The sequence below is a fragment of the Entelurus aequoreus genome, linkage group LG08, assembly GCF_033978785.1.
Source record: "Entelurus aequoreus isolate RoL-2023_Sb linkage group LG08, RoL_Eaeq_v1.1, whole genome shotgun sequence".
Lineage (NCBI taxonomy): Eukaryota > Metazoa > Chordata > Actinopteri > Syngnathiformes > Syngnathidae > Entelurus > Entelurus aequoreus.
In genome coordinates this window covers 44,387,411-44,405,090 of record NC_084738.1, presented here as the reverse complement: position 1 = coordinate 44,405,090, position 17,680 = coordinate 44,387,411, and the positions used below count along the sequence as shown (strand labels likewise).

The window sequence follows — 17,680 nt, the reverse complement described above, 5'->3', positions numbered from 1 at the left end:
ACGCTAAAAGCTCTTTGTGGCAGATCTCTTTGGATAACAAGTCTTCCCTGCTAACCACATTCAGCACACCCTTTGGACGCTACAGATTTCTCAGAATGCCGTTTGGAATAAATTCAGCCAGCGAGGTATTCCAGCGCACAATGGAACAGATTTTTGCTGGTTACCCCTGTGCCATCATTGTAGACGACATCATCGTCGGAGGCCGTACTGAGGCAGAGCACGACGCAAACCTGAAGAGGGTGCTTGACCGCGCACGCACGGTTAATCTGAGGTTAAACCCCCTCAAATGCAAGTTCCGCCTGACAGAGGTCAGTTATGTCGGCCATGTGTTCACTAGTGAGGGCCTGAAAGCGGACCCTGAAAAGACCACAGCGATTACAGAGATGCCTGTTCCTGAAGACATCACGGCTCTACAGCGATTTCTAGGCATGATCAACTACTTAGGAAAATTTGTGCCAAATCTGAGTGAGCTGTCTTCCCCTCTGAATCAGCTGACCCGCAAAGACACTATGTGGTGCTAACTGAAGCAACACCAGGATGCCTATGACACACTAAAAAAATGTATTTCCAGTCCGCCTGTCCTGTCGTACTACAACGTCGACCTACCAGTCACGCTCACATGTGATGCTTCACAACACGGGCTGGGGGCAGCGTGTCTATAAGGGGGCAGACCAATTGCCTATGCGTCAAGGACAATGACTCAAACAGAGACACACTATGCCCAAATTGAAAAAGAACTTCTGGCAGTTGTGTTTGCATGTTCACGATTTAATGATTACGTCTACGGAAAGCCAGTCACCATTGAAACTGACCACCAACCTCTGGTCACAATCATCACACAGCGCCTGCACGACTTCAACGTATGATGCTGCAGCTGCAGAAATATAACATTGACCTGGTTTACAAAAAAGGGAAACAGATGTATCTGGCTGATACTCTGTCACGCTCCCCCAGGGCGTCCACACTTGAGCATGTGAATGAGTTAAACGACTTTGAAGTGATGTCATTCAGCCGAATCTCATCCAGCCGCCTAGACGAACTAAAGAAACACACAGCAGAAGACTACCTACTACAGACCCTCTCTTCCGTTATCAGACACGGATGGCCTGCTAAACAGCACACTGCACCACTGTCCATCAGTCGATTCTTCCCGTTCAGAGACAAACTTATCATCGAGGAAGGGGTCATCATGAAAGGTCACAAACTTGTCATTCCCCAGTCACTACAGACAGTTTACACAGACATTATGCACAGAGGACACCCAGGAGCAGAGTCCACTAAACGTAGAGCCCGAGATCTAGTGTTTTGGCCCAACATGAGCAGAGACATTGACAGAGCAGTACTCTCGTGCTCTGTTTGCAACAGCCAGAGGCACCATCAGCAGAAGGAACCACTGCAGCCACATCCAGTTCCTGACTTACCATGGTCTATAGTGGCAACCGACATCTTTGAATGGGATGGCAAGCATTTTCAGGTGCTCGTAGACTCATACTCTGGCTGGTATGAGATCGACCTTCTCAAGGACATCACATCAGCGACAGTCATCACAAAGCTGAAAAGACACTTCTCTGTACACGGCTCCCCCCACCTTCTCATTTCAGACAATGCCAGACAGTATACGAGCCAGAAGTTCAGAGATTTTGCTGCACAGTGGGACTTAAATCACGTAACCAGCAGCCCTGAGTTCCCACAATGCAACGGTTTGGCTGAAAGGGCAGTGCAAAGTGCTAAACAACTGATGGAGAAGTCAAAGAGGGACGGCACAGATGCGTTCCTCAACCTTTTGAACCTAAGGAATATCCCTCGTGACGCGCAGCTTGGCTCACCTGCACAGAGACTAATGTCAAGGCAGACCCGCACTACCCTCCCCATCCGCAAACAGTTACTGCAGCCAGCCCCTCTCAACACCCAACTAGTCACAGCTCAGCTACAGAAGAAGAGGCTCGCCCAGAAGCTGAGCTTTGACAAGACCAGCCGCCCTTTACGACCACTGCAGGAGGGCGAAGTCGTCAGGATGCAGACTCCCCGGGGGTACGATCGCATGGGCACGGTGGGAAAGATCTGTGAAGAGCCACGGTCTTACATCATCCAGTCTGGAGGCAAGGACTACAGGAGAAATCGCAGACACCTGTTGCCTGTTGCCGAGCGACCCCCAGATCAGCCTGACAGTGCCGACTTGCAGCCCTTCAATCCAGCTGTCTATGGAGCACCTCCTCTCTATGATGAGGGACGAGGAGACCCTCTGGACATTGAAGACCCTCATGACATTGAACCTTCCCAAGTCCAGGTACCTGTATCTCCACTGCCCACACACTCTGGTAAGAGTCCATACACAACACGTTTCGGTCGCACTGTCAGGCCGAACCCTAAATACAAGGACTGAGTATTGAAAGAAAAGAAAAAAGAAAAAATGGAACATTGTCAGAGAGTATTGTGAAAATTGTTGTTCGTAGGAAATGTTTTGTTCTTTGTGTTTTGAGCTAAAGAAGGGGGATGTAGAGCATTCACGTAATGCTCTCTTAGTATATTGTACCTTGGCAGCCACCGTATTTGTTATTGTGTACTGCGCATGCGCAAGCCGGTTCTTTTCTATATATGCTGTGAGATCAACCAGTACGACTGACAGCTGTACCAGCGAGTTGAGAATGAACACCATCACTCTATAAAGTATTTCCCTTCGTCTGGTCATTCAACAGACTTCTCAAAAGACAGCTGTCGTAAAGAGGCCGCACGTGTCGCAAAACACCCAACAACTTCCCACTCTACGGTGAAGGACGGTTCTTTACATTTTAGATCTTGTCTGTGTGAAGTTGGCACCCCTTATAATTGCAAATAATAAAATAACACTGCCATTCGTTTGTACTATACAACCATACCCATAACAAAATACAAATGTCGCAGCAAACGTTTTGGACAAGTTTAGGGAGATTTTGACAAAAGTGGCCTGGCTCGCTGGTTATGAATAAAAACAAATCCAAAAATGTAGCACAAACGTAGTACAAATGAATAGGACGCGTTTGGGGATATTTGAATAATGTTGGTTATGAATAATAACACGTAAATAACATAAAAAGTATAATAGACATAAATATTTTGCAGCACAAGCGTTGGGAAAAGTTTGGGGAAGTTTCTACTAGGTCAGGGGTCGGCAACCTTTACCACTCAAAGAGCCATTTTGGAAAGTTTCACAAATTAAAGAAAACAATGGGAGCCACAAAAAAATTTTGAAAATTTAAAATGAAAAACACCACATACAAAGCTTAAATTGCTTTGCGCTATGTTAACCAGGGGTCTCTGACACACGCACCGGCACGCATCTCTATGTGGAAATTTAATCTTAGTGCAGCCCGCGACTTTTAATTGAACGGCGCTTGATAGCGTCTTTCTTGCCAACCCTCTCAATTTTCCGGGAGACTCTCAAATTTCGGGACGTGCTGGCACTGCTTTTAGCGCGGGGGGGGGTCGTTAAGTATACTGGGAAAACCGAGAGGGTCGGCAAGTATGCAGCTGAGCCGCATCAGAGTGGTCAAAGAGCTGCATGCGGCTCAGGAGCCGCGGGTTGCCGACCCCTGTACTAGGTGGAACGGGGCTGCATGGAAATATATATTAGTTATATATAGTTAGGAAGAAATAAAATTGCAGCACAAGCGAATGGGACAAGTTTGGGGAGATTTTGTCAAGGCAGTGGGGGGAGTATGATGTCACTAGTCAGAAAATGTTTTTCAGAATAACTTAAAAACCGTAATGGCACAAACAAAAATGTTTACAGCACAAATGGGGGCCAACTTCACACAGGTTCAGATGTTGCTGTTCTTTCACATCGAAGGAACCAATTAATGTTTTCATTATAAAAAATTTTTTTCAAAAGCCTTGAGTATATAGTCACCATTATTTAAACTATATATTCCCAACACAAAGAGGTGGATGATACTGCAAATTGACAAAGTACAAAGTTTTTCTGATCCAGGTCAATGGTAGTTTGTTAGCACGCCAACACCTGTTGACGTTTTGAAGGCGGGTTTTAACAGGCTCCGCCCCCAAGTAACAAGACACCTTCTGATAAGACAAGCAGGCTGAAACTTGATCTGCTCCTCCTTTAATGACGCTGACCTTTAAACCAGCTGCTGTTGACTTCTTGTCTTCTCCTGACTTCTCTTTTTTTCCATCTTGTTCCTTCTCGGAATAACTTTGACTTGTTTGCTCTTGTTCAGCATGTTCAACTGACACACACACACACACACACACACACACACACACACACACACACACACACACACACACACACACACACACACACACACACACACACACACACACACACACACACACATGTTTTAGGTTGGTCTTGTTGCCATGGAATCACCCCAGTCCCTCCCTCCCACAGGTGAGGCATCAGAGTCCACCCATACAGTGATGACACATCAGGTGAGCCAGCCAGTTTCCTGTGTGAGAGGTGACCAGCGCTGAGCTGCCGTGAGTGTTTTTTATTCTTCTTAAAATGTTAAACTTTGTGTGATCGTTGGTTTTTATGTCGAACAAAGTTCTTGTCCGCAAAAAACTCTTGAAAAGACGCAGATGTGCAATTCCTCAACAAGACACATTCTCTTATTATCGACATACCGTGTATATTTTTTAACAACATCAACTCTGTGTCTGTGTTTGTTTGTGTAGTGAAGCCAACATGTCAGCCGTCACTACAACATCAAGGACTGCTGCAGGTATCTCAACAACACACTCGCCAAACACTACATTAGGTACACATTGCAATTATTTAGAAATACAGCCTGATTTTACTTTTTTTAACGGCACAAAATGTCTACAGCACGACAAGCAAATGATCTGCAACACGTCAAACAAACAATTGGGGGACAGCGTGGCGCGATTGGGAGAGTGGCCGTGCCAGCAACCTGAAGGTTCCTGGTTCAATCCCCACCTACCAACCTCGTTACGTCTGTTGTGTCCTTGAGAAAGACACTTCACCCTTGCTCCTGATGGGTCATGGTTAGGGCCTTGCATGGCAGGTCCTGCCATGTGGGAATAGTGTCAAAGCACCTTGAGTACCTTGTAGGTAGAAAAGCGCTATACAAGTATAACACATTAATTATATTTTGCTTTTTATTTGGCCTTTTTTGTGTTAATATTTATTAAGTAGAAGTGAGTAAAGAGTGTGACGATAACTAGAGATAGGATCTAGATGCTTAGTACAATAAACTAACCAGTAATTTTACTGTATTGTAGTTTCACGTTATTGTAGTATCAATATGTTAGGTAAATAGTTTTTCTGTATTATACTTTCATTATGTTAGATAAGTAGTTTTTCCATAGAGTACTGCATAACTTTGTAATGCCAGGTTAGTAGTTTCCCTTTTGATGTAGTTTAATTATGTTAGGTAAGTAGTTTTTACTATATTTTAGAATTACTTATAATTTCAATATGTTAGGTAAGTAGTTTTACTGTATTGTAGCTTCATTATGTTAGGTAAGTAGTTTTACTATATTTTAGTTTTTCTTGTAATTTCAATATGTTAGGTGAGTAGTTTTACTGTACAGTATTGTATAGTTTCATTACGTGAGGTGAGAGCTTTATTGTAGTTCCAATATATTAGGTAAATAGTTTTTCTCTATTGTACTTTCACTTTATTGTAGTTTCATTATGTTATGTAAGTAGTTTTTTTGTCTGTATTTTAAGTTTTACTTGTAATTTAGTTTTACTTTATTGTAGTTTCATTATGTTAGGTAAGGTACCAATGCAAAAGATAGCAAAGAATGTGCTGCTGCAGTGTTTATGGATTTAATATAAGCATTAGACACACTTAATCATAGCATCCTAATAAACAAATTAGAAAGGTATGGAATCAGAGGGTTGGTCTTGAACTGGGTTAGAAGCTACTTAACCAACAGGAAGCAATACATGAAGATAGGCGAACACACTTCCACAGACCTGAAAATATTTTGTGGCATACCTCAGTGATCAATACTTGGACCAAAATTGTTCAATCTCTATACAAACGACATTTGTAAAGTTACAAAGGACTTAAAGTTAGTATTATTTGCAGATTATACAACTGCGCTTTGTTCAGGAGAGAACACACAAAAGCTTATACAAATAATAACAGAAGAAATTAACAAATTAAAAATATGTTTTGACAAAAACAGACTATCTTTGAATCTTAGAAAAAATAAAATAACGCTACTTGGTAACAGTAGGAGAGAAAATCAAACACAAATACAAATAGACAGAGTAGATATTGAAAGGATAAAATAAAACACACTTTTATGTGTAATAATAGATGATAAAATTAACTGGAAATCTCATGTAAATGGTAATGGTAAATGGGTTATACTTGTATAGTGCTTTTCTACCTTCAAGGTACTCAAAGCGCTTTGACACTATTTCCACATTCCCCCTTTCACACACACATTCACACACTGATGGTGGGAGCTGCCATGCAAGGCCCTAACCATGACCCATCAGGAGCAAGGGTGAAGTGTATTGCTCAAGGACACAACGGACGTGACTAGGTTGGTAGAAGGTGGGGATTGAACTGGGAACCCTCAAGTTGTTAAAAAAAAATCTATCAAAATAATACATAGTGTTGGATATAGAGAACATACAAACCCTTTATTTATTGAATCACACACACAAATATTAAAATTCAACGATTTGGTGCATGTATAAAGCAAACTGGACTCTGCTACCCAAGAATGTACAACAATTCTTCTCAACAAAAGAGGAGAAATATAACCTCAGAGGAAAATCTAATTTAAAACATTTGTATGCTAGTACAATTTTTAAAACCTTTATCATATCCGTATGTGGAATTAAATTATGGAATGAATTAACCAAACAAGTCAAACAAAGCACCAATATGTTTTACTTTTAGAGACTGTTCGAACTACAAGTGTTCACAAAGTACACAGAACAATAATTATGATGAGTATCTTGAACCCTTTTTTTATTTTGTATTTTTGTTGTTTTTGTTGTTGTTGTTTTAAAGAAAGATTATTCATGTATTTAATATTTGTTTACTTACTATGGTATATTATTTATTTATTCACTGTTCTGTTACAGAGAACAAGGAAATGGGATAAAATTGCTATGGTATGAAAAGGGGTAGGATTAAATAAGCTCGGCTTCTTCCTACTCCTTTTCGGACGTGCTGTAATGAAACAACTGGAAATATGTTATGCATTACGTTGTATCGTATGCATGTTCGAAATAAACTGAAACTGAACTGAACTGAACTAAGCGTTTTTTTCTGTATTTTCAGTTTTACTTGTACCGGTAATTTCAATATGTTTGGTAATTAGTTTTACTGTATTGTATTTTCAGTTTGTTGTAGTTTCATTATGTTAAGTAAACAGTATACTGTATTGTAATTTCATTATGCTAGGTGAGTGGTTTTACTTTGTAACTTTTTTTTTAAAAGTTTATAGTAGTTTCAATATGTTAGGTAAGGAATAAAAAAGACAATATAACATACATCCATAAACATGGACGCATGTGGAAAAGTGCAATATATTTATCTGTACAGTAACCTATTTATTTATTTATATATGCACCTTATTACTTTTTTATCCTACACCACCATAAGCTTATGTAACGAAATTTCGTTCTTATCTGTACTGTAAAGTTGAAATTTGAATGACACTAAAAAGGAAGTCAAAGTCTAAGTCTAAGTAGTTTTACTGCGTTGTAGTACGTTATGCCAAGTGAGTAATTTAATGTATTTAAAATATTAACTTAATTGTAGTTTAATTATGCTAGGTGAGTAGTTTTCATTTATTTTAGTTTTACTCTGTTGTACTTTCATTATGTGAGATTGGTAGTTTTACTGTATTGTAGTTTCACTATGCCAGGTGAGTAGTTTTACTTTATTGTAGTTTGATTAAGCTAGGTGAGAAGTTTTCTTTATTTCAGTTGTACTTTATTATAGGTTTATTGTGTTAGGTAAGTGGTTTTACAGTATTGTAGTCATTATACCAGGTGAGTAATTTTACTTAACTGTATTCTTTCACTTAATTGTAGTTTAATTATGCTAGGTGAGTAGTTTTCATTTATTTTAATTTTAGTATATTGCAGTTTAATTATGTTAGATAAATAGTTTTACTGTATTGCAGTTTCATTACGCCAGGTGAGTAGTTTAACTTTATTGGAGTTTGATTAAGCTTGGTGAGAAGTTTTCCTTTATTTCATTGTTAAGTTATTGTCGTTTCATTATGTTCAATAAGTAATTTTACTGTATCTTAGTTTTACTTGTAATTTCAGTATGTTACTTCAGTAGTTTTACTGTATTGTAGTCATTATACCAGGTGAGTAGTTTTACTTTTTTGTAGTTTTTAACTTAATTGTAGTTTAATTATGCTAGGTGAGTGTTCCTTTATTTTATTTTTACTCGATGGTAGTTTAATTATGTTAGGTAAGTAGTTTTACTGTATTGTAGTTTCATTGTGCCAGGGGAGTAGTTTTACTTTATTGTAGTTTGATGTTTTATTGAGGTAAGTGAGAAGTTTTCTTTTATTTCAGTTTCACATTATTGTAATTTCATTATGTTTGGTAAGTAGTTTTATTGTATTCCATCCATCCATTTTCTACCGCTTATCCCTGTCAGGGTCGCAGGGCGGGAGTTGGAGCCTATTGTAATTTCGTTATGCTAGGTGGGTAGTTTTACTTTATTTTGGTTTTACCTAATATAGTTTCAGTATGTATTGTAGTTGTATTATATTATTTGTACTTTATTGTAGTTCAATTACACTTTTATGATAGCGTTCAAAGTATCACTTTGGTTAAATTTAATTGATATGATTTGTTATGAGGACGAGTTTCTGTGTACCTAATGAAGTGACTATCAAACAGAACGTGAGGAAGACTCGTCAGTGCAGGGGTGCAGTGTTGCCATGGAGACAAGAGACGCTGATTCAGCAGGTTAGAAGCACGCAGACAAGAGGTGAAGGTGATTGACCTCTTTCATGATTTATTGTTGTGAAGAGGAAAAGGAGGAGCGGGATGAAGACAAGGAGGAAGAGGAGGAGCGGGAGGAAGACAAGAAGGAAGAGGACACAGGTGAGCAGACAGTGTGATGAAGACTCAGTGAGATGTCAACATGTCGCCTTTTCTTCCTCTTATCATCATCATGGTCTTCAAGGAGGAGGAGTTGGGGAGGAAACGTCATCCAGAGCGACAGCAGGCAAACCCTCTTAACACGTTTGACAAATGTCTATTTTTGCTTTCAACTGTCTGATTTTCTTACTTCCTGTCCTCAGAGCGTCCCAGCACCCTGCCGATATCAATATCTTGTGGCATGAAGAAGAAGAGAGTCCTGGCAGCTCCGGCCCTCAGCGTATCCTTAGGTGACGCCCCAATGATGAAGGTCAGCGGCTTTGTCTTGTTTGTCCACTGACACCTTCGTCTTCTTCAGGACGCAGCGAGTCTGGCGGCTTCCACTCGGCGTTCCTCTCGCCGTCTCCTGGGGATCAAGATGATGGCGGGCTGGACTTCGACCTGGACGCCATGGAGACGCCGTCAGACAGCGAGTCCCTCCGCTTCCCCACCGACGACCTGGATCTGGAAGGTGATGGGTCAGAGGGTCATGTGTGATGTCACCGAGGATGACATCATCATTGTGTGTTTTCTCAGTGTATGTGCAGGGGGGCAGTGTGTTGGCGTCCTCTCATACCGGGTCCTTGCTGGACTCCGAGCAGGGCGGACTGGGAGCGCTGGAGCGTGAGGATGTGGTGGACAACAAAGGCACCAGGTGGCGCGCTTTCACCGTGGACGAGCCCCCTCAGGAGAGCCGTGTCAACATGAGCGTCCTGGAGCCTTTCCTCAAGATTCTGTCACATGGAGGTACGACCGGCCCACACACACAATACTTTAGAGACCCGATGTGACCTTTCACCTTTGCCAACATCTCAGGTTACTATGGAGACGGGATGAATGACATCATTGTGTTTTCCTCCTGTTACTTGCCGGAGAACGGTCTGGAAAACTACCAGTATGTGATGGACAACCTGTTCAGGTCAGTCATGTTCTCACACACACACACACACACACACACACACACACACACACACACACACACACACACACACACACACACACACACACACACACATTTGTATTTGTTACCTTCTTGAGACCTCAGAAAAATGCCTACCTCTTTAGGACCAACCTTTCTAGGTATATAAAGATTTGTATTTACAACATTAATAATATATACATACTATGCAAATATAAAAACGGTAAGCTTTTGGTGAATTTTTTTTTTTTTGTAATTGGTTTTTAGTCTTCATTATTCACTTCAAGTTATTACAGTATGTCTCTATATACATATTTATTTATTTATTTATTTATTTGTATTAATTCATTTTAATGTCTTACACACAGTTGTTATTACATATGTTTGCCAGAGGGGGGAGCACTTCAAATTTTTACACACACTTGTTATTTCATATGTTGACCAGAGGGGAGCACTTTTAAAACCGACACACAGTCCATCCATCCATCCATTTTCAACCGCTTGTCCCTTTCGGGGTCACTGGAGCCTATCCCAGCTGCACACGGGTGGAAGGCGGGGTACACCCTGGATACGTCAATTTGAAAAATCCCTCCTTTTTGGGACCACCCTAATTTTGATAGATTTCACCACCAGGGGTGAAAATGAGACATTCTCTATTAGATGCAATGGTTTTCCGTATTGGGACCATGATTTATGTCCTAACTTATTCACTGGTCCTCATATGGAAGGTACTTATCCTTGTTGATGTTTTAAGAAGGGTAGAAATACAAGAACACACACACACACACACACATACGCATGATCCACGTGCATGTTTTGTAGGTACTTGGTGGGAACGTTGGACCTGATGGTAGCCGAAAACTATGTGATAGTTTATCTTTGTGCTGGAGGACAGAAAGACAAAATTCCCGGGATCAGCTGGCTGAAGGAATGTTACCACACCATCGCATGGAGGTGCTTTCTAGTGTCATGTCAGTGTGTGTCCATAGGGGGGCGTCAGAGCAACCTGGGAGGTAAACTTGACATACTTCATCATCATGTGTTTGTGTGCAGGTTAAGGAAGAACCTAAAAGGCATGTATGTGGTTCATCCTACCTGGTCCATCAAAGCGCTCATCACCATCATCAAACCCTTCATCAGGTGCGCTCCCCCTCTTCAAAGCAGGGGACTGTGACCAACTTTGACCTCCTCCCGCTCCTTTTCCTCAGTTCAAAGTTCAGCAGGAAGCTTCAGTTCGTCAGCAGCCTGCAGGATCTTGCCGCCTTGGTCCCCACTGAGCATGTGCAGATTCCAGACTGCGTCAGACTGTGAGTGATGATGTCACTGTGAGGATGATGATGATGATGATGATAATGATGAAGGGTGTCTCCCTGCAGGTATGACCACAGCTTATCCAGCTGAGACAGCCAAGGCAAGATGGTGGTCGTGTTTACAGAATGTCACCTTAATCAAGACAGTTTTGTGTTAGAAATATGTTCCAAATAAAAGTGTCGTGGCAGTGAAGTGCAGCCTTAGTAATTACCAATATGGTGAGGATATGTTACAATGTTTTACAGACTATTCCTCGCTTTAAGCGAGCAAAGTGTGCAAGCTGCCAACACCTCCATCATGTTTATTATGAGGCAGGAAACACTGCAGCCATTCATAGCACAGGAAAACACCAAGTGTGTGTGAGATTCCAACGGCTGTGCAGGAAGAGCCAGGCAGGAAGGAAGTGAGGTCTGCTGAGGAAAGTCCATAAACAGGAACACAGAATACAAACCGTCTTTTCTTCACACTAACGCTACACCACAAACAGCGAGCAAGAACCGCGTATCGAGTTTATTTCAATGATGTTTGAATTGTTTGTTTAATGTTAAAACCAAAAGTCGGGTAGTTTTTTTTTTTTTTAAATTACCTATTTTATTTATCCATCCAAAATTTCTACCGCTTGTCCCTTGGGGGTGGTGGAGCCAATCCCAGCTGCATTTGGGCGTAAGGCGGGGTACACCCTGGATATGTCGCCCAATATTCACACTCACATTCACACACTAGGCCCAAATTTAGTGTTGCCAATCAACCTATCCCCAGGTGGAAGTCTTTGGAGGTGGGAGGAAGCTGGAGTACCCGGAGGGAACTCACACAGTCACGGGGAGAACATGCAAACTCCACACAGAAAGACCCCGAGCCCCGAGATCGAACCCAAGACCTTTGTATTGTGAGGCACACGCACTAACCCCTATTTTTTTAAGTTAGTTATTGCATTAGGTGAGTAGTCTTTGTTGTGGTTTTATTACAGTAAGTGGGTAATTTTACTTTTTTATGGTTTTATTGTAAAGTCGTTCTCATTTCTTGAATATAAAACTTGATGTAGTACACACACACTAGCGACCACATCATCCATTGCTTTTGCCTCACCCATTCTCCATGACAACAGACGCACTCAGGTTTTCGTAAGATGTTACACTCCACCCCCACTTTAAAACTTCAACCAAGTCCCTACCCGATAAACTGTATTTACACAACTCTGTCTCACATTACAGCAGCTCTGCTGAGTCCAGATGTTAGTCATAAAACATGACGTAATCACACACACACATTAATGTTTCGAGTCACATTTGACATAAAAGGCACACACGTGTTTGCTTTTCAAAATAAAGGCACACAGCTGGAGGGAATATCACATTTATTACATAACGAGTGGGTGGCGCTAACGTGTTTGGACGGCATTATGCAAGCAAATATGAAGTGTAGTTCTGTAAAGTTCAGTCTCTGTGGCGGTCAAAGTTCACACACATTTGTTTTGTTTGAGCACAAACGACACGATCAATAAAGTGACTCCAAAGTTAAATTGTCATTTTGTATGTTCGATGTAAAAAATATAGTTGAAAAAGTGCTAATTGTTAAAACCAACAACAGGAAATGATGCGACGCCGAGCTGCCAGGTCATGTGACTAACGGGGTGCATCCTGGCACAAGGAGGAAAGAATGAACATTTCCACCAACAGTTGTCATGTGTCAAGCAGCAGAAAAAAGGCATTGTGGGTAAAGTGGACTCCAGTGACGTCACGCTTCAATCTTCTTCCTGTCTGCCCTCTAGTGGTGGAAGTGCTCACATGTAGGGCATGTCATGGAAGCAGGAAGTAGAGCACGGCACGCTGAGACATGAAGTCCTGCTTGTCTCACGGCCATAATGGCCCCCCTGTGACTGCCCCGAAAGCAGCACGTCACACCGGGACTCCGAGGGTCCACCGCTGGCGGAGGAGAGGGAGGTGGTGTCAGTCCTGTCAATAAATATAATAATAATATAATCGTGTTAGGCCAGTTCTCCATAATAGAAAAACACTGAACGTGAAGGCTTACCGGCTATAGGAGACTGTTCCTGCCGTTCATGTTTGGACCTTTGGACCTCATCTGCTCCTGAACCGAGCCTGACTGAAAACACAAACACACAGTTAGAGTGGGACTAAAGATTGTGTCAGTCAGTCAATGATGGATTCTTACAGGCTGTAGACCGTCTGCCATTTCTCCAGAGCCAATGTGTGTCAGGTGCATGAAGTTGGTTGGTTCTCCGATCATACTGCGATCAATCTTCCTTCTCCTCTTCTTCTACACACACACACGCATAGTAATTTAGTCCTGCTCCAACGAGCCTCAAATAACTTAAAAAGGAGTCCTGATGGTTTTCTACACGTTCACATAGTCTTGTTGCTCATCTACATAATCATAATGATGATTGATACAAATACAAAATGGTAGCGCACACACCTTATAGTGGTTTTATTACATCAGGGTAGTAGTTTTACTTCTTTGTAGGTTTACTGTATTGTAGTTTTACTTTTAGTTGACCCTGCCCCAAGTGGAGGAGTTCAAGTACTTCGAAGTCTTGTTCACGAGTGAGGGAAGAGTGGATCGTGATATCGACAGGCGGATCGGTGCGGCGTCTTCAGTAATGCGGATGCTGTATCGATCCGTTGTGATGAAGAAGGAGCTGAGCCGGAAGGCAAAGCTCTCTATTTACCAGTCGATCTACGTTCCCATCCTCACCTATGGTCATGAGCTTTGGGTTATGACCAAAAGGACAAGATCACGGGTACAAGCGGCCGAAATTAGTTTCCTCTGCCGGGTGGCGGGGCTCTCCCTTAGAGATAGGGTGAGAAGCTCTGCCATCCGGGAGGTGCTCAAAGTAAAGCCGCTGCTCCTCTACATCGAGAGAAGCCAGATGAGGTGGTTCAGGCATCTGGTCAGGATGCCACCCGAACGCCTCCCTAGGGAGGTGTTTAGGGAACGTCCGACCAGTAGGAGGCCACGGGGAAGACCCAGGACATGTTGGGAAGACTATGTCTCCCGGCTGGCCACACCCACTCCCCCACCCACACACACACACACACACACACACACAGTTTGTAGGACGGTGTGCTTATTTAACAGTAAATACTTCACATTTTAAAATGGTCAATAGAGAAGTGGCTGCTCTGCGTTGTGTTGGGAAACACTGAGTTCTGGCCAGCATCCATCAAAAACCTCATTAAAACCCCATTTTGTTCCCAAAGTCTTGTAATCCTGGAGTGGTGAAACATGTGCCCATCCAGAAACCATCTTGGCTGCAATGGTAACATTTAGGAATGATTTAAGAGGCTTATGTTCCACAGCGTTATTCCACCTTCAGATGTGACCTCATCTGGACACATGACAACACTGTGGAAGATTTTGGAACATTCTAAACGTTTTCTCGCAGAATAAAAATGTGTGTTTTACAGGACAGAACATTCCAAACATGGCCGACAGTTATCACATCAGATGTTGGCTTGGCGACGGCCACACGTCAGAGCGTGTGGGCTGAAAGAGAGCTCGCCTCCATCTGGGCCTCATTTGAGTCTCTGGATGTCTTTTTCTACTAAGGCAACATTTTACGTTTTCTTTACACATTACAAAAAACTCAAGTGGCTGCTGTTGCTTGAGTAATCACACAAAAACAAAGTCTGTGTATAAGTAAGGACAAAACTGTGTCTTATGCACATAAATATACGTTTGTGTATACGATATACGTTAATATTGGTGGTTCTTAGTGACAGGACTAACATAACCGTGTAATTACGTGGTTACCATGGCAATGAATTCATGAACAACAATCTGCTTTGCCCTGGTGAGACTTTTGCTTACATGTTCTGTATGACTCTGTGCTGCTCATCAAAAACGTTGTACTTGACTGGGTGGCACATTTGTGAGTCACAGTTAATTTTTTATTGATTCTATGCCAAACAACTCATCAAGTCCTAGTCCTTACCATGGCAATGAATTCATGAACAACAATCTGCTTTGCCCTGGTGAGACTTTTGCTTACATGTTGTGTATGACTCTGTGCTGCTCATCAAAAACGTTGTACTTGACTGGGTGGCACATTTGTGAGTCAGTTAATTTTTTATTGATTCTATGCCAAACAACTCATCAAGTCCTAGTCCACTGTGTTGTAATTGTTACATTTCTACCAAAATCTTTCCGTGTATGTCGACATATGTGGCATTATTGTCAAACTTCCTCATTATTGCTTGGTAGCGTGCGGCATCACAATTACTATGACGTTACACAGCATTCAAATATTAACACAACTTCCTGTTCAGTGCAAAATGCGCTTCAAAATAAAGCATGGCAGTATTAACTTGGATTCTACACCCTTTTATTATTATTTTCCCCACGTTGTTAGCCACCGAAAGAAAGTTTAGCGCATGACAACATTGTGGTTAAGACACACAACAAAACTGCCAAAACTGCCACTGAAGCTAGCAACAGGAGCTAAAGTGACAGCAATGACAAACATTAGTTTTGCTGCAGAATGCAAGAGTTAAAAAGTCTTGTTATCAGCAATCACCCAGAAAAGTCAACAAACATGTCTGCCAGCGTCATGGATGTGCAGAAACTCCCGAAACAGTTAATGTTTTCCCCGCTGCTATGCTAAAAAAGGTAAGTTAGTTCAACTTCCTGAGAGTGAAGTCAGTGTGTGTGTGTCTATTGTTTCAGCACAATAGAGCAAAGAGAAGACTAAAAATACAAGCTTCCTCACTGCTGCCTAATACTCACATATCAATTAGCATTAAAAGTAGATTGGTGACACTAAGGTGTGTGTGCGTGTCTCACCGGCGGTGGTTTGGCGACCACGCAGCATCCCATCTTGTGCCAGAAGTCACTCATGCCAACACACCGCCTCTCTGCTGCCGCCCTGCAGGCCGGGGACACAACTGCAGCCTGTGTGTGAATGCGCTCCTGGGGCATTCAGCCAAAAAAAATTAGGCCTGAAACGACACAATCAACAAAGTGAGTATGAAAAATAAGTAATTTGTCCACAGAGGACTCACACTATAATTTTATTAACACACAAACACATCTTGTTACAGGAGGAGTGTAACCTTTGACCTCTATCTAAGGCCAGGTTGTCTCCAGTGCTGAAGATAAAGCAGGAATGTGAGGAACAAGCAGCTTCTTGCTTGACGACAGGAATGTCAGGCACGAACGCCGCAGGGATGTGATCCATGTCTTCGTCATGTGATGAACAAGTGCGTGTGGCGTATGTCGTCTTCAGACTAACACACAGTCACATGTTGCATACAACAGGAAGCAAAGGGGTCAATAAGGAGTTACTTGATGCCGCTCACTCACAAAACATCTGCTCTGCTGATGTTTGATTGACAAGTCAGCGAATGTTTACTTTTTTTTTTTATTGGTCACTGAAATGAGTACGTGTGTGTTAAGGTTAAATCCACTCCACTGCGCCACAAACAGCGGGCGGGGTCAAAGGTGGACATGTAGCTGACTCACATTCTGTGGCCATGTAGAAAGTGCGTCGCCATGGCAACAATTACTCTTCAGTCTGGGACATCTGACCTTGTGAAATATTTTAGCATGTTGCTAACCTAAGAAGACTACAAAGAGGCTAACAACGACAGTAGTGAAGAAAGACTCCGTTATGAATTCGCACCACGGGAGCTCCGCCCCCCTCATCCAAATATGGTCGTTACTTCTGTTTTACCTCAATTCATTATCTTGACGTTCAGTACACAATAGTACAGTTTCTAACCGCCATAGAAAGACAACCTTTACACTCACAAGAGACATAGACTGACAACACTGATATCGGAGTTCTACCAAACGAAGTGATGACGCTCATTAAATTTTTTTTTTTTTTTAAAGTCTTTCGCTACATTGACACGTACATTACGTGGAGAGTAATGAAGGAGAAAGAAAAGGTCACCTGACACAAGAAGCGGCAAACTGGAAAAGTATTTCCGGGCGTAGTGTCCACTGAGAGTGTCCTAAGAGTGTTCACAGACTGTCAAGTACGAGAGTGTGTGAGTGTCTTTTCGTTTTTAAGGCGCGGCTCCATACAGGAAGTCCCGCCTCCCAGCTCAGAGGCAAGCAACCGGCGCGGGTGAAATAGGCTAACGTCGCCCCCTGTTGACGCAGCGTGCTCACTGCAGCGGTCCCACTGAAAAATACCCGTCACCTCACGACATGGGAAAATAAACCAAACATCGTCATTGCATTAAAGATACAAATAAAAGCACCAGTGTCTCATGTGAGGACGACACGTGACGCATTGAGTTTCCATTTCATGAAACAATCGAGTCGTTCAACATGAGAGTACAAGCTATATTACAGGGCGAAAAATAAACAAAGAACAATCCTTT

General features: G+C 42.1%; 2 protein-coding genes across 2 annotated transcripts; one reads left to right on the top strand and one right to left on the bottom strand.

The window, feature by feature from the left end:
* Positions 1-4,458: 4,458 nt before the first annotated feature.
* On the top strand, positions 4,459-12,812 carry LOC133655920 (bcl-2/adenovirus E1B 19 kDa-interacting protein 2-like protein). The gene is made up of 14 exons (XM_062056564.1): positions 4,459-4,473; positions 4,672-4,718; positions 8,613-8,658; positions 8,858-8,926; positions 8,990-9,064; positions 9,147-9,188; positions 9,265-9,351; positions 9,420-9,572; positions 9,638-9,847; positions 9,917-10,019; positions 10,842-10,973; positions 11,073-11,159; positions 11,228-11,326; positions 11,396-12,812. The coding sequence occupies exons 3-14, from the start codon at positions 8,652-8,654 to the stop codon at positions 11,418-11,420; spliced, it is 1,089 nt and encodes a 362-aa protein (XP_061912548.1). The 5' UTR covers positions 4,459-4,473; positions 4,672-4,718; positions 8,613-8,651; the 3' UTR covers positions 11,421-12,812.
* Positions 12,668-17,400, bottom strand: cdc42se1 (CDC42 small effector 1). The gene is made up of 5 exons (XM_062056565.1): positions 17,245-17,400; positions 16,134-16,288; positions 13,503-13,607; positions 13,362-13,433; positions 12,668-13,282 (listed from the first exon to the last, which is right to left on the bottom strand). The coding sequence occupies exons 2-4, from the start codon at positions 16,266-16,268 to the stop codon at positions 13,365-13,367; spliced, it is 309 nt and encodes a 102-aa protein (XP_061912549.1). The 5' UTR covers positions 16,269-16,288; positions 17,245-17,400; the 3' UTR covers positions 12,668-13,282; positions 13,362-13,364.
* Between the last annotated feature and the right edge of the window lie 280 nt (positions 17,401-17,680).

Coding starts and splice junctions, on each gene's coding strand:
- LOC133655920 (XM_062056564.1), top strand. Junction 11,160..11,227: donor ATCATCAAACCCTTCATCAG/GTGCGCTCCCCC, acceptor CCTTTTCCTCAG/TTCAAAGTTCAGCAGGAAGC. Junction 11,327..11,395: donor ATTCCAGACTGCGTCAGACT/GTGAGTGATGAT, acceptor GTCTCCCTGCAG/GTATGACCACAGCTTATCCA.
- cdc42se1 (XM_062056565.1), bottom strand. CDS start 16,268: ATGCCCCAGGAGCGCATTCACACACAGGCTGCAGTTGTGTCCCCGGCC. Junction 13,608..16,133: donor TGGTCGCCAAACCACCGCCG/GTGAGACACGCA, acceptor GTGTGTGTGTAG/AAGAAGAGGAGAAGGAAGAT. Junction 13,434..13,502: donor TGGCAGACGGTCTACAGCCT/GTAAGAATCCAT, acceptor TTGTGTTTTCAG/TCAGGCTCGGTTCAGGAGCA.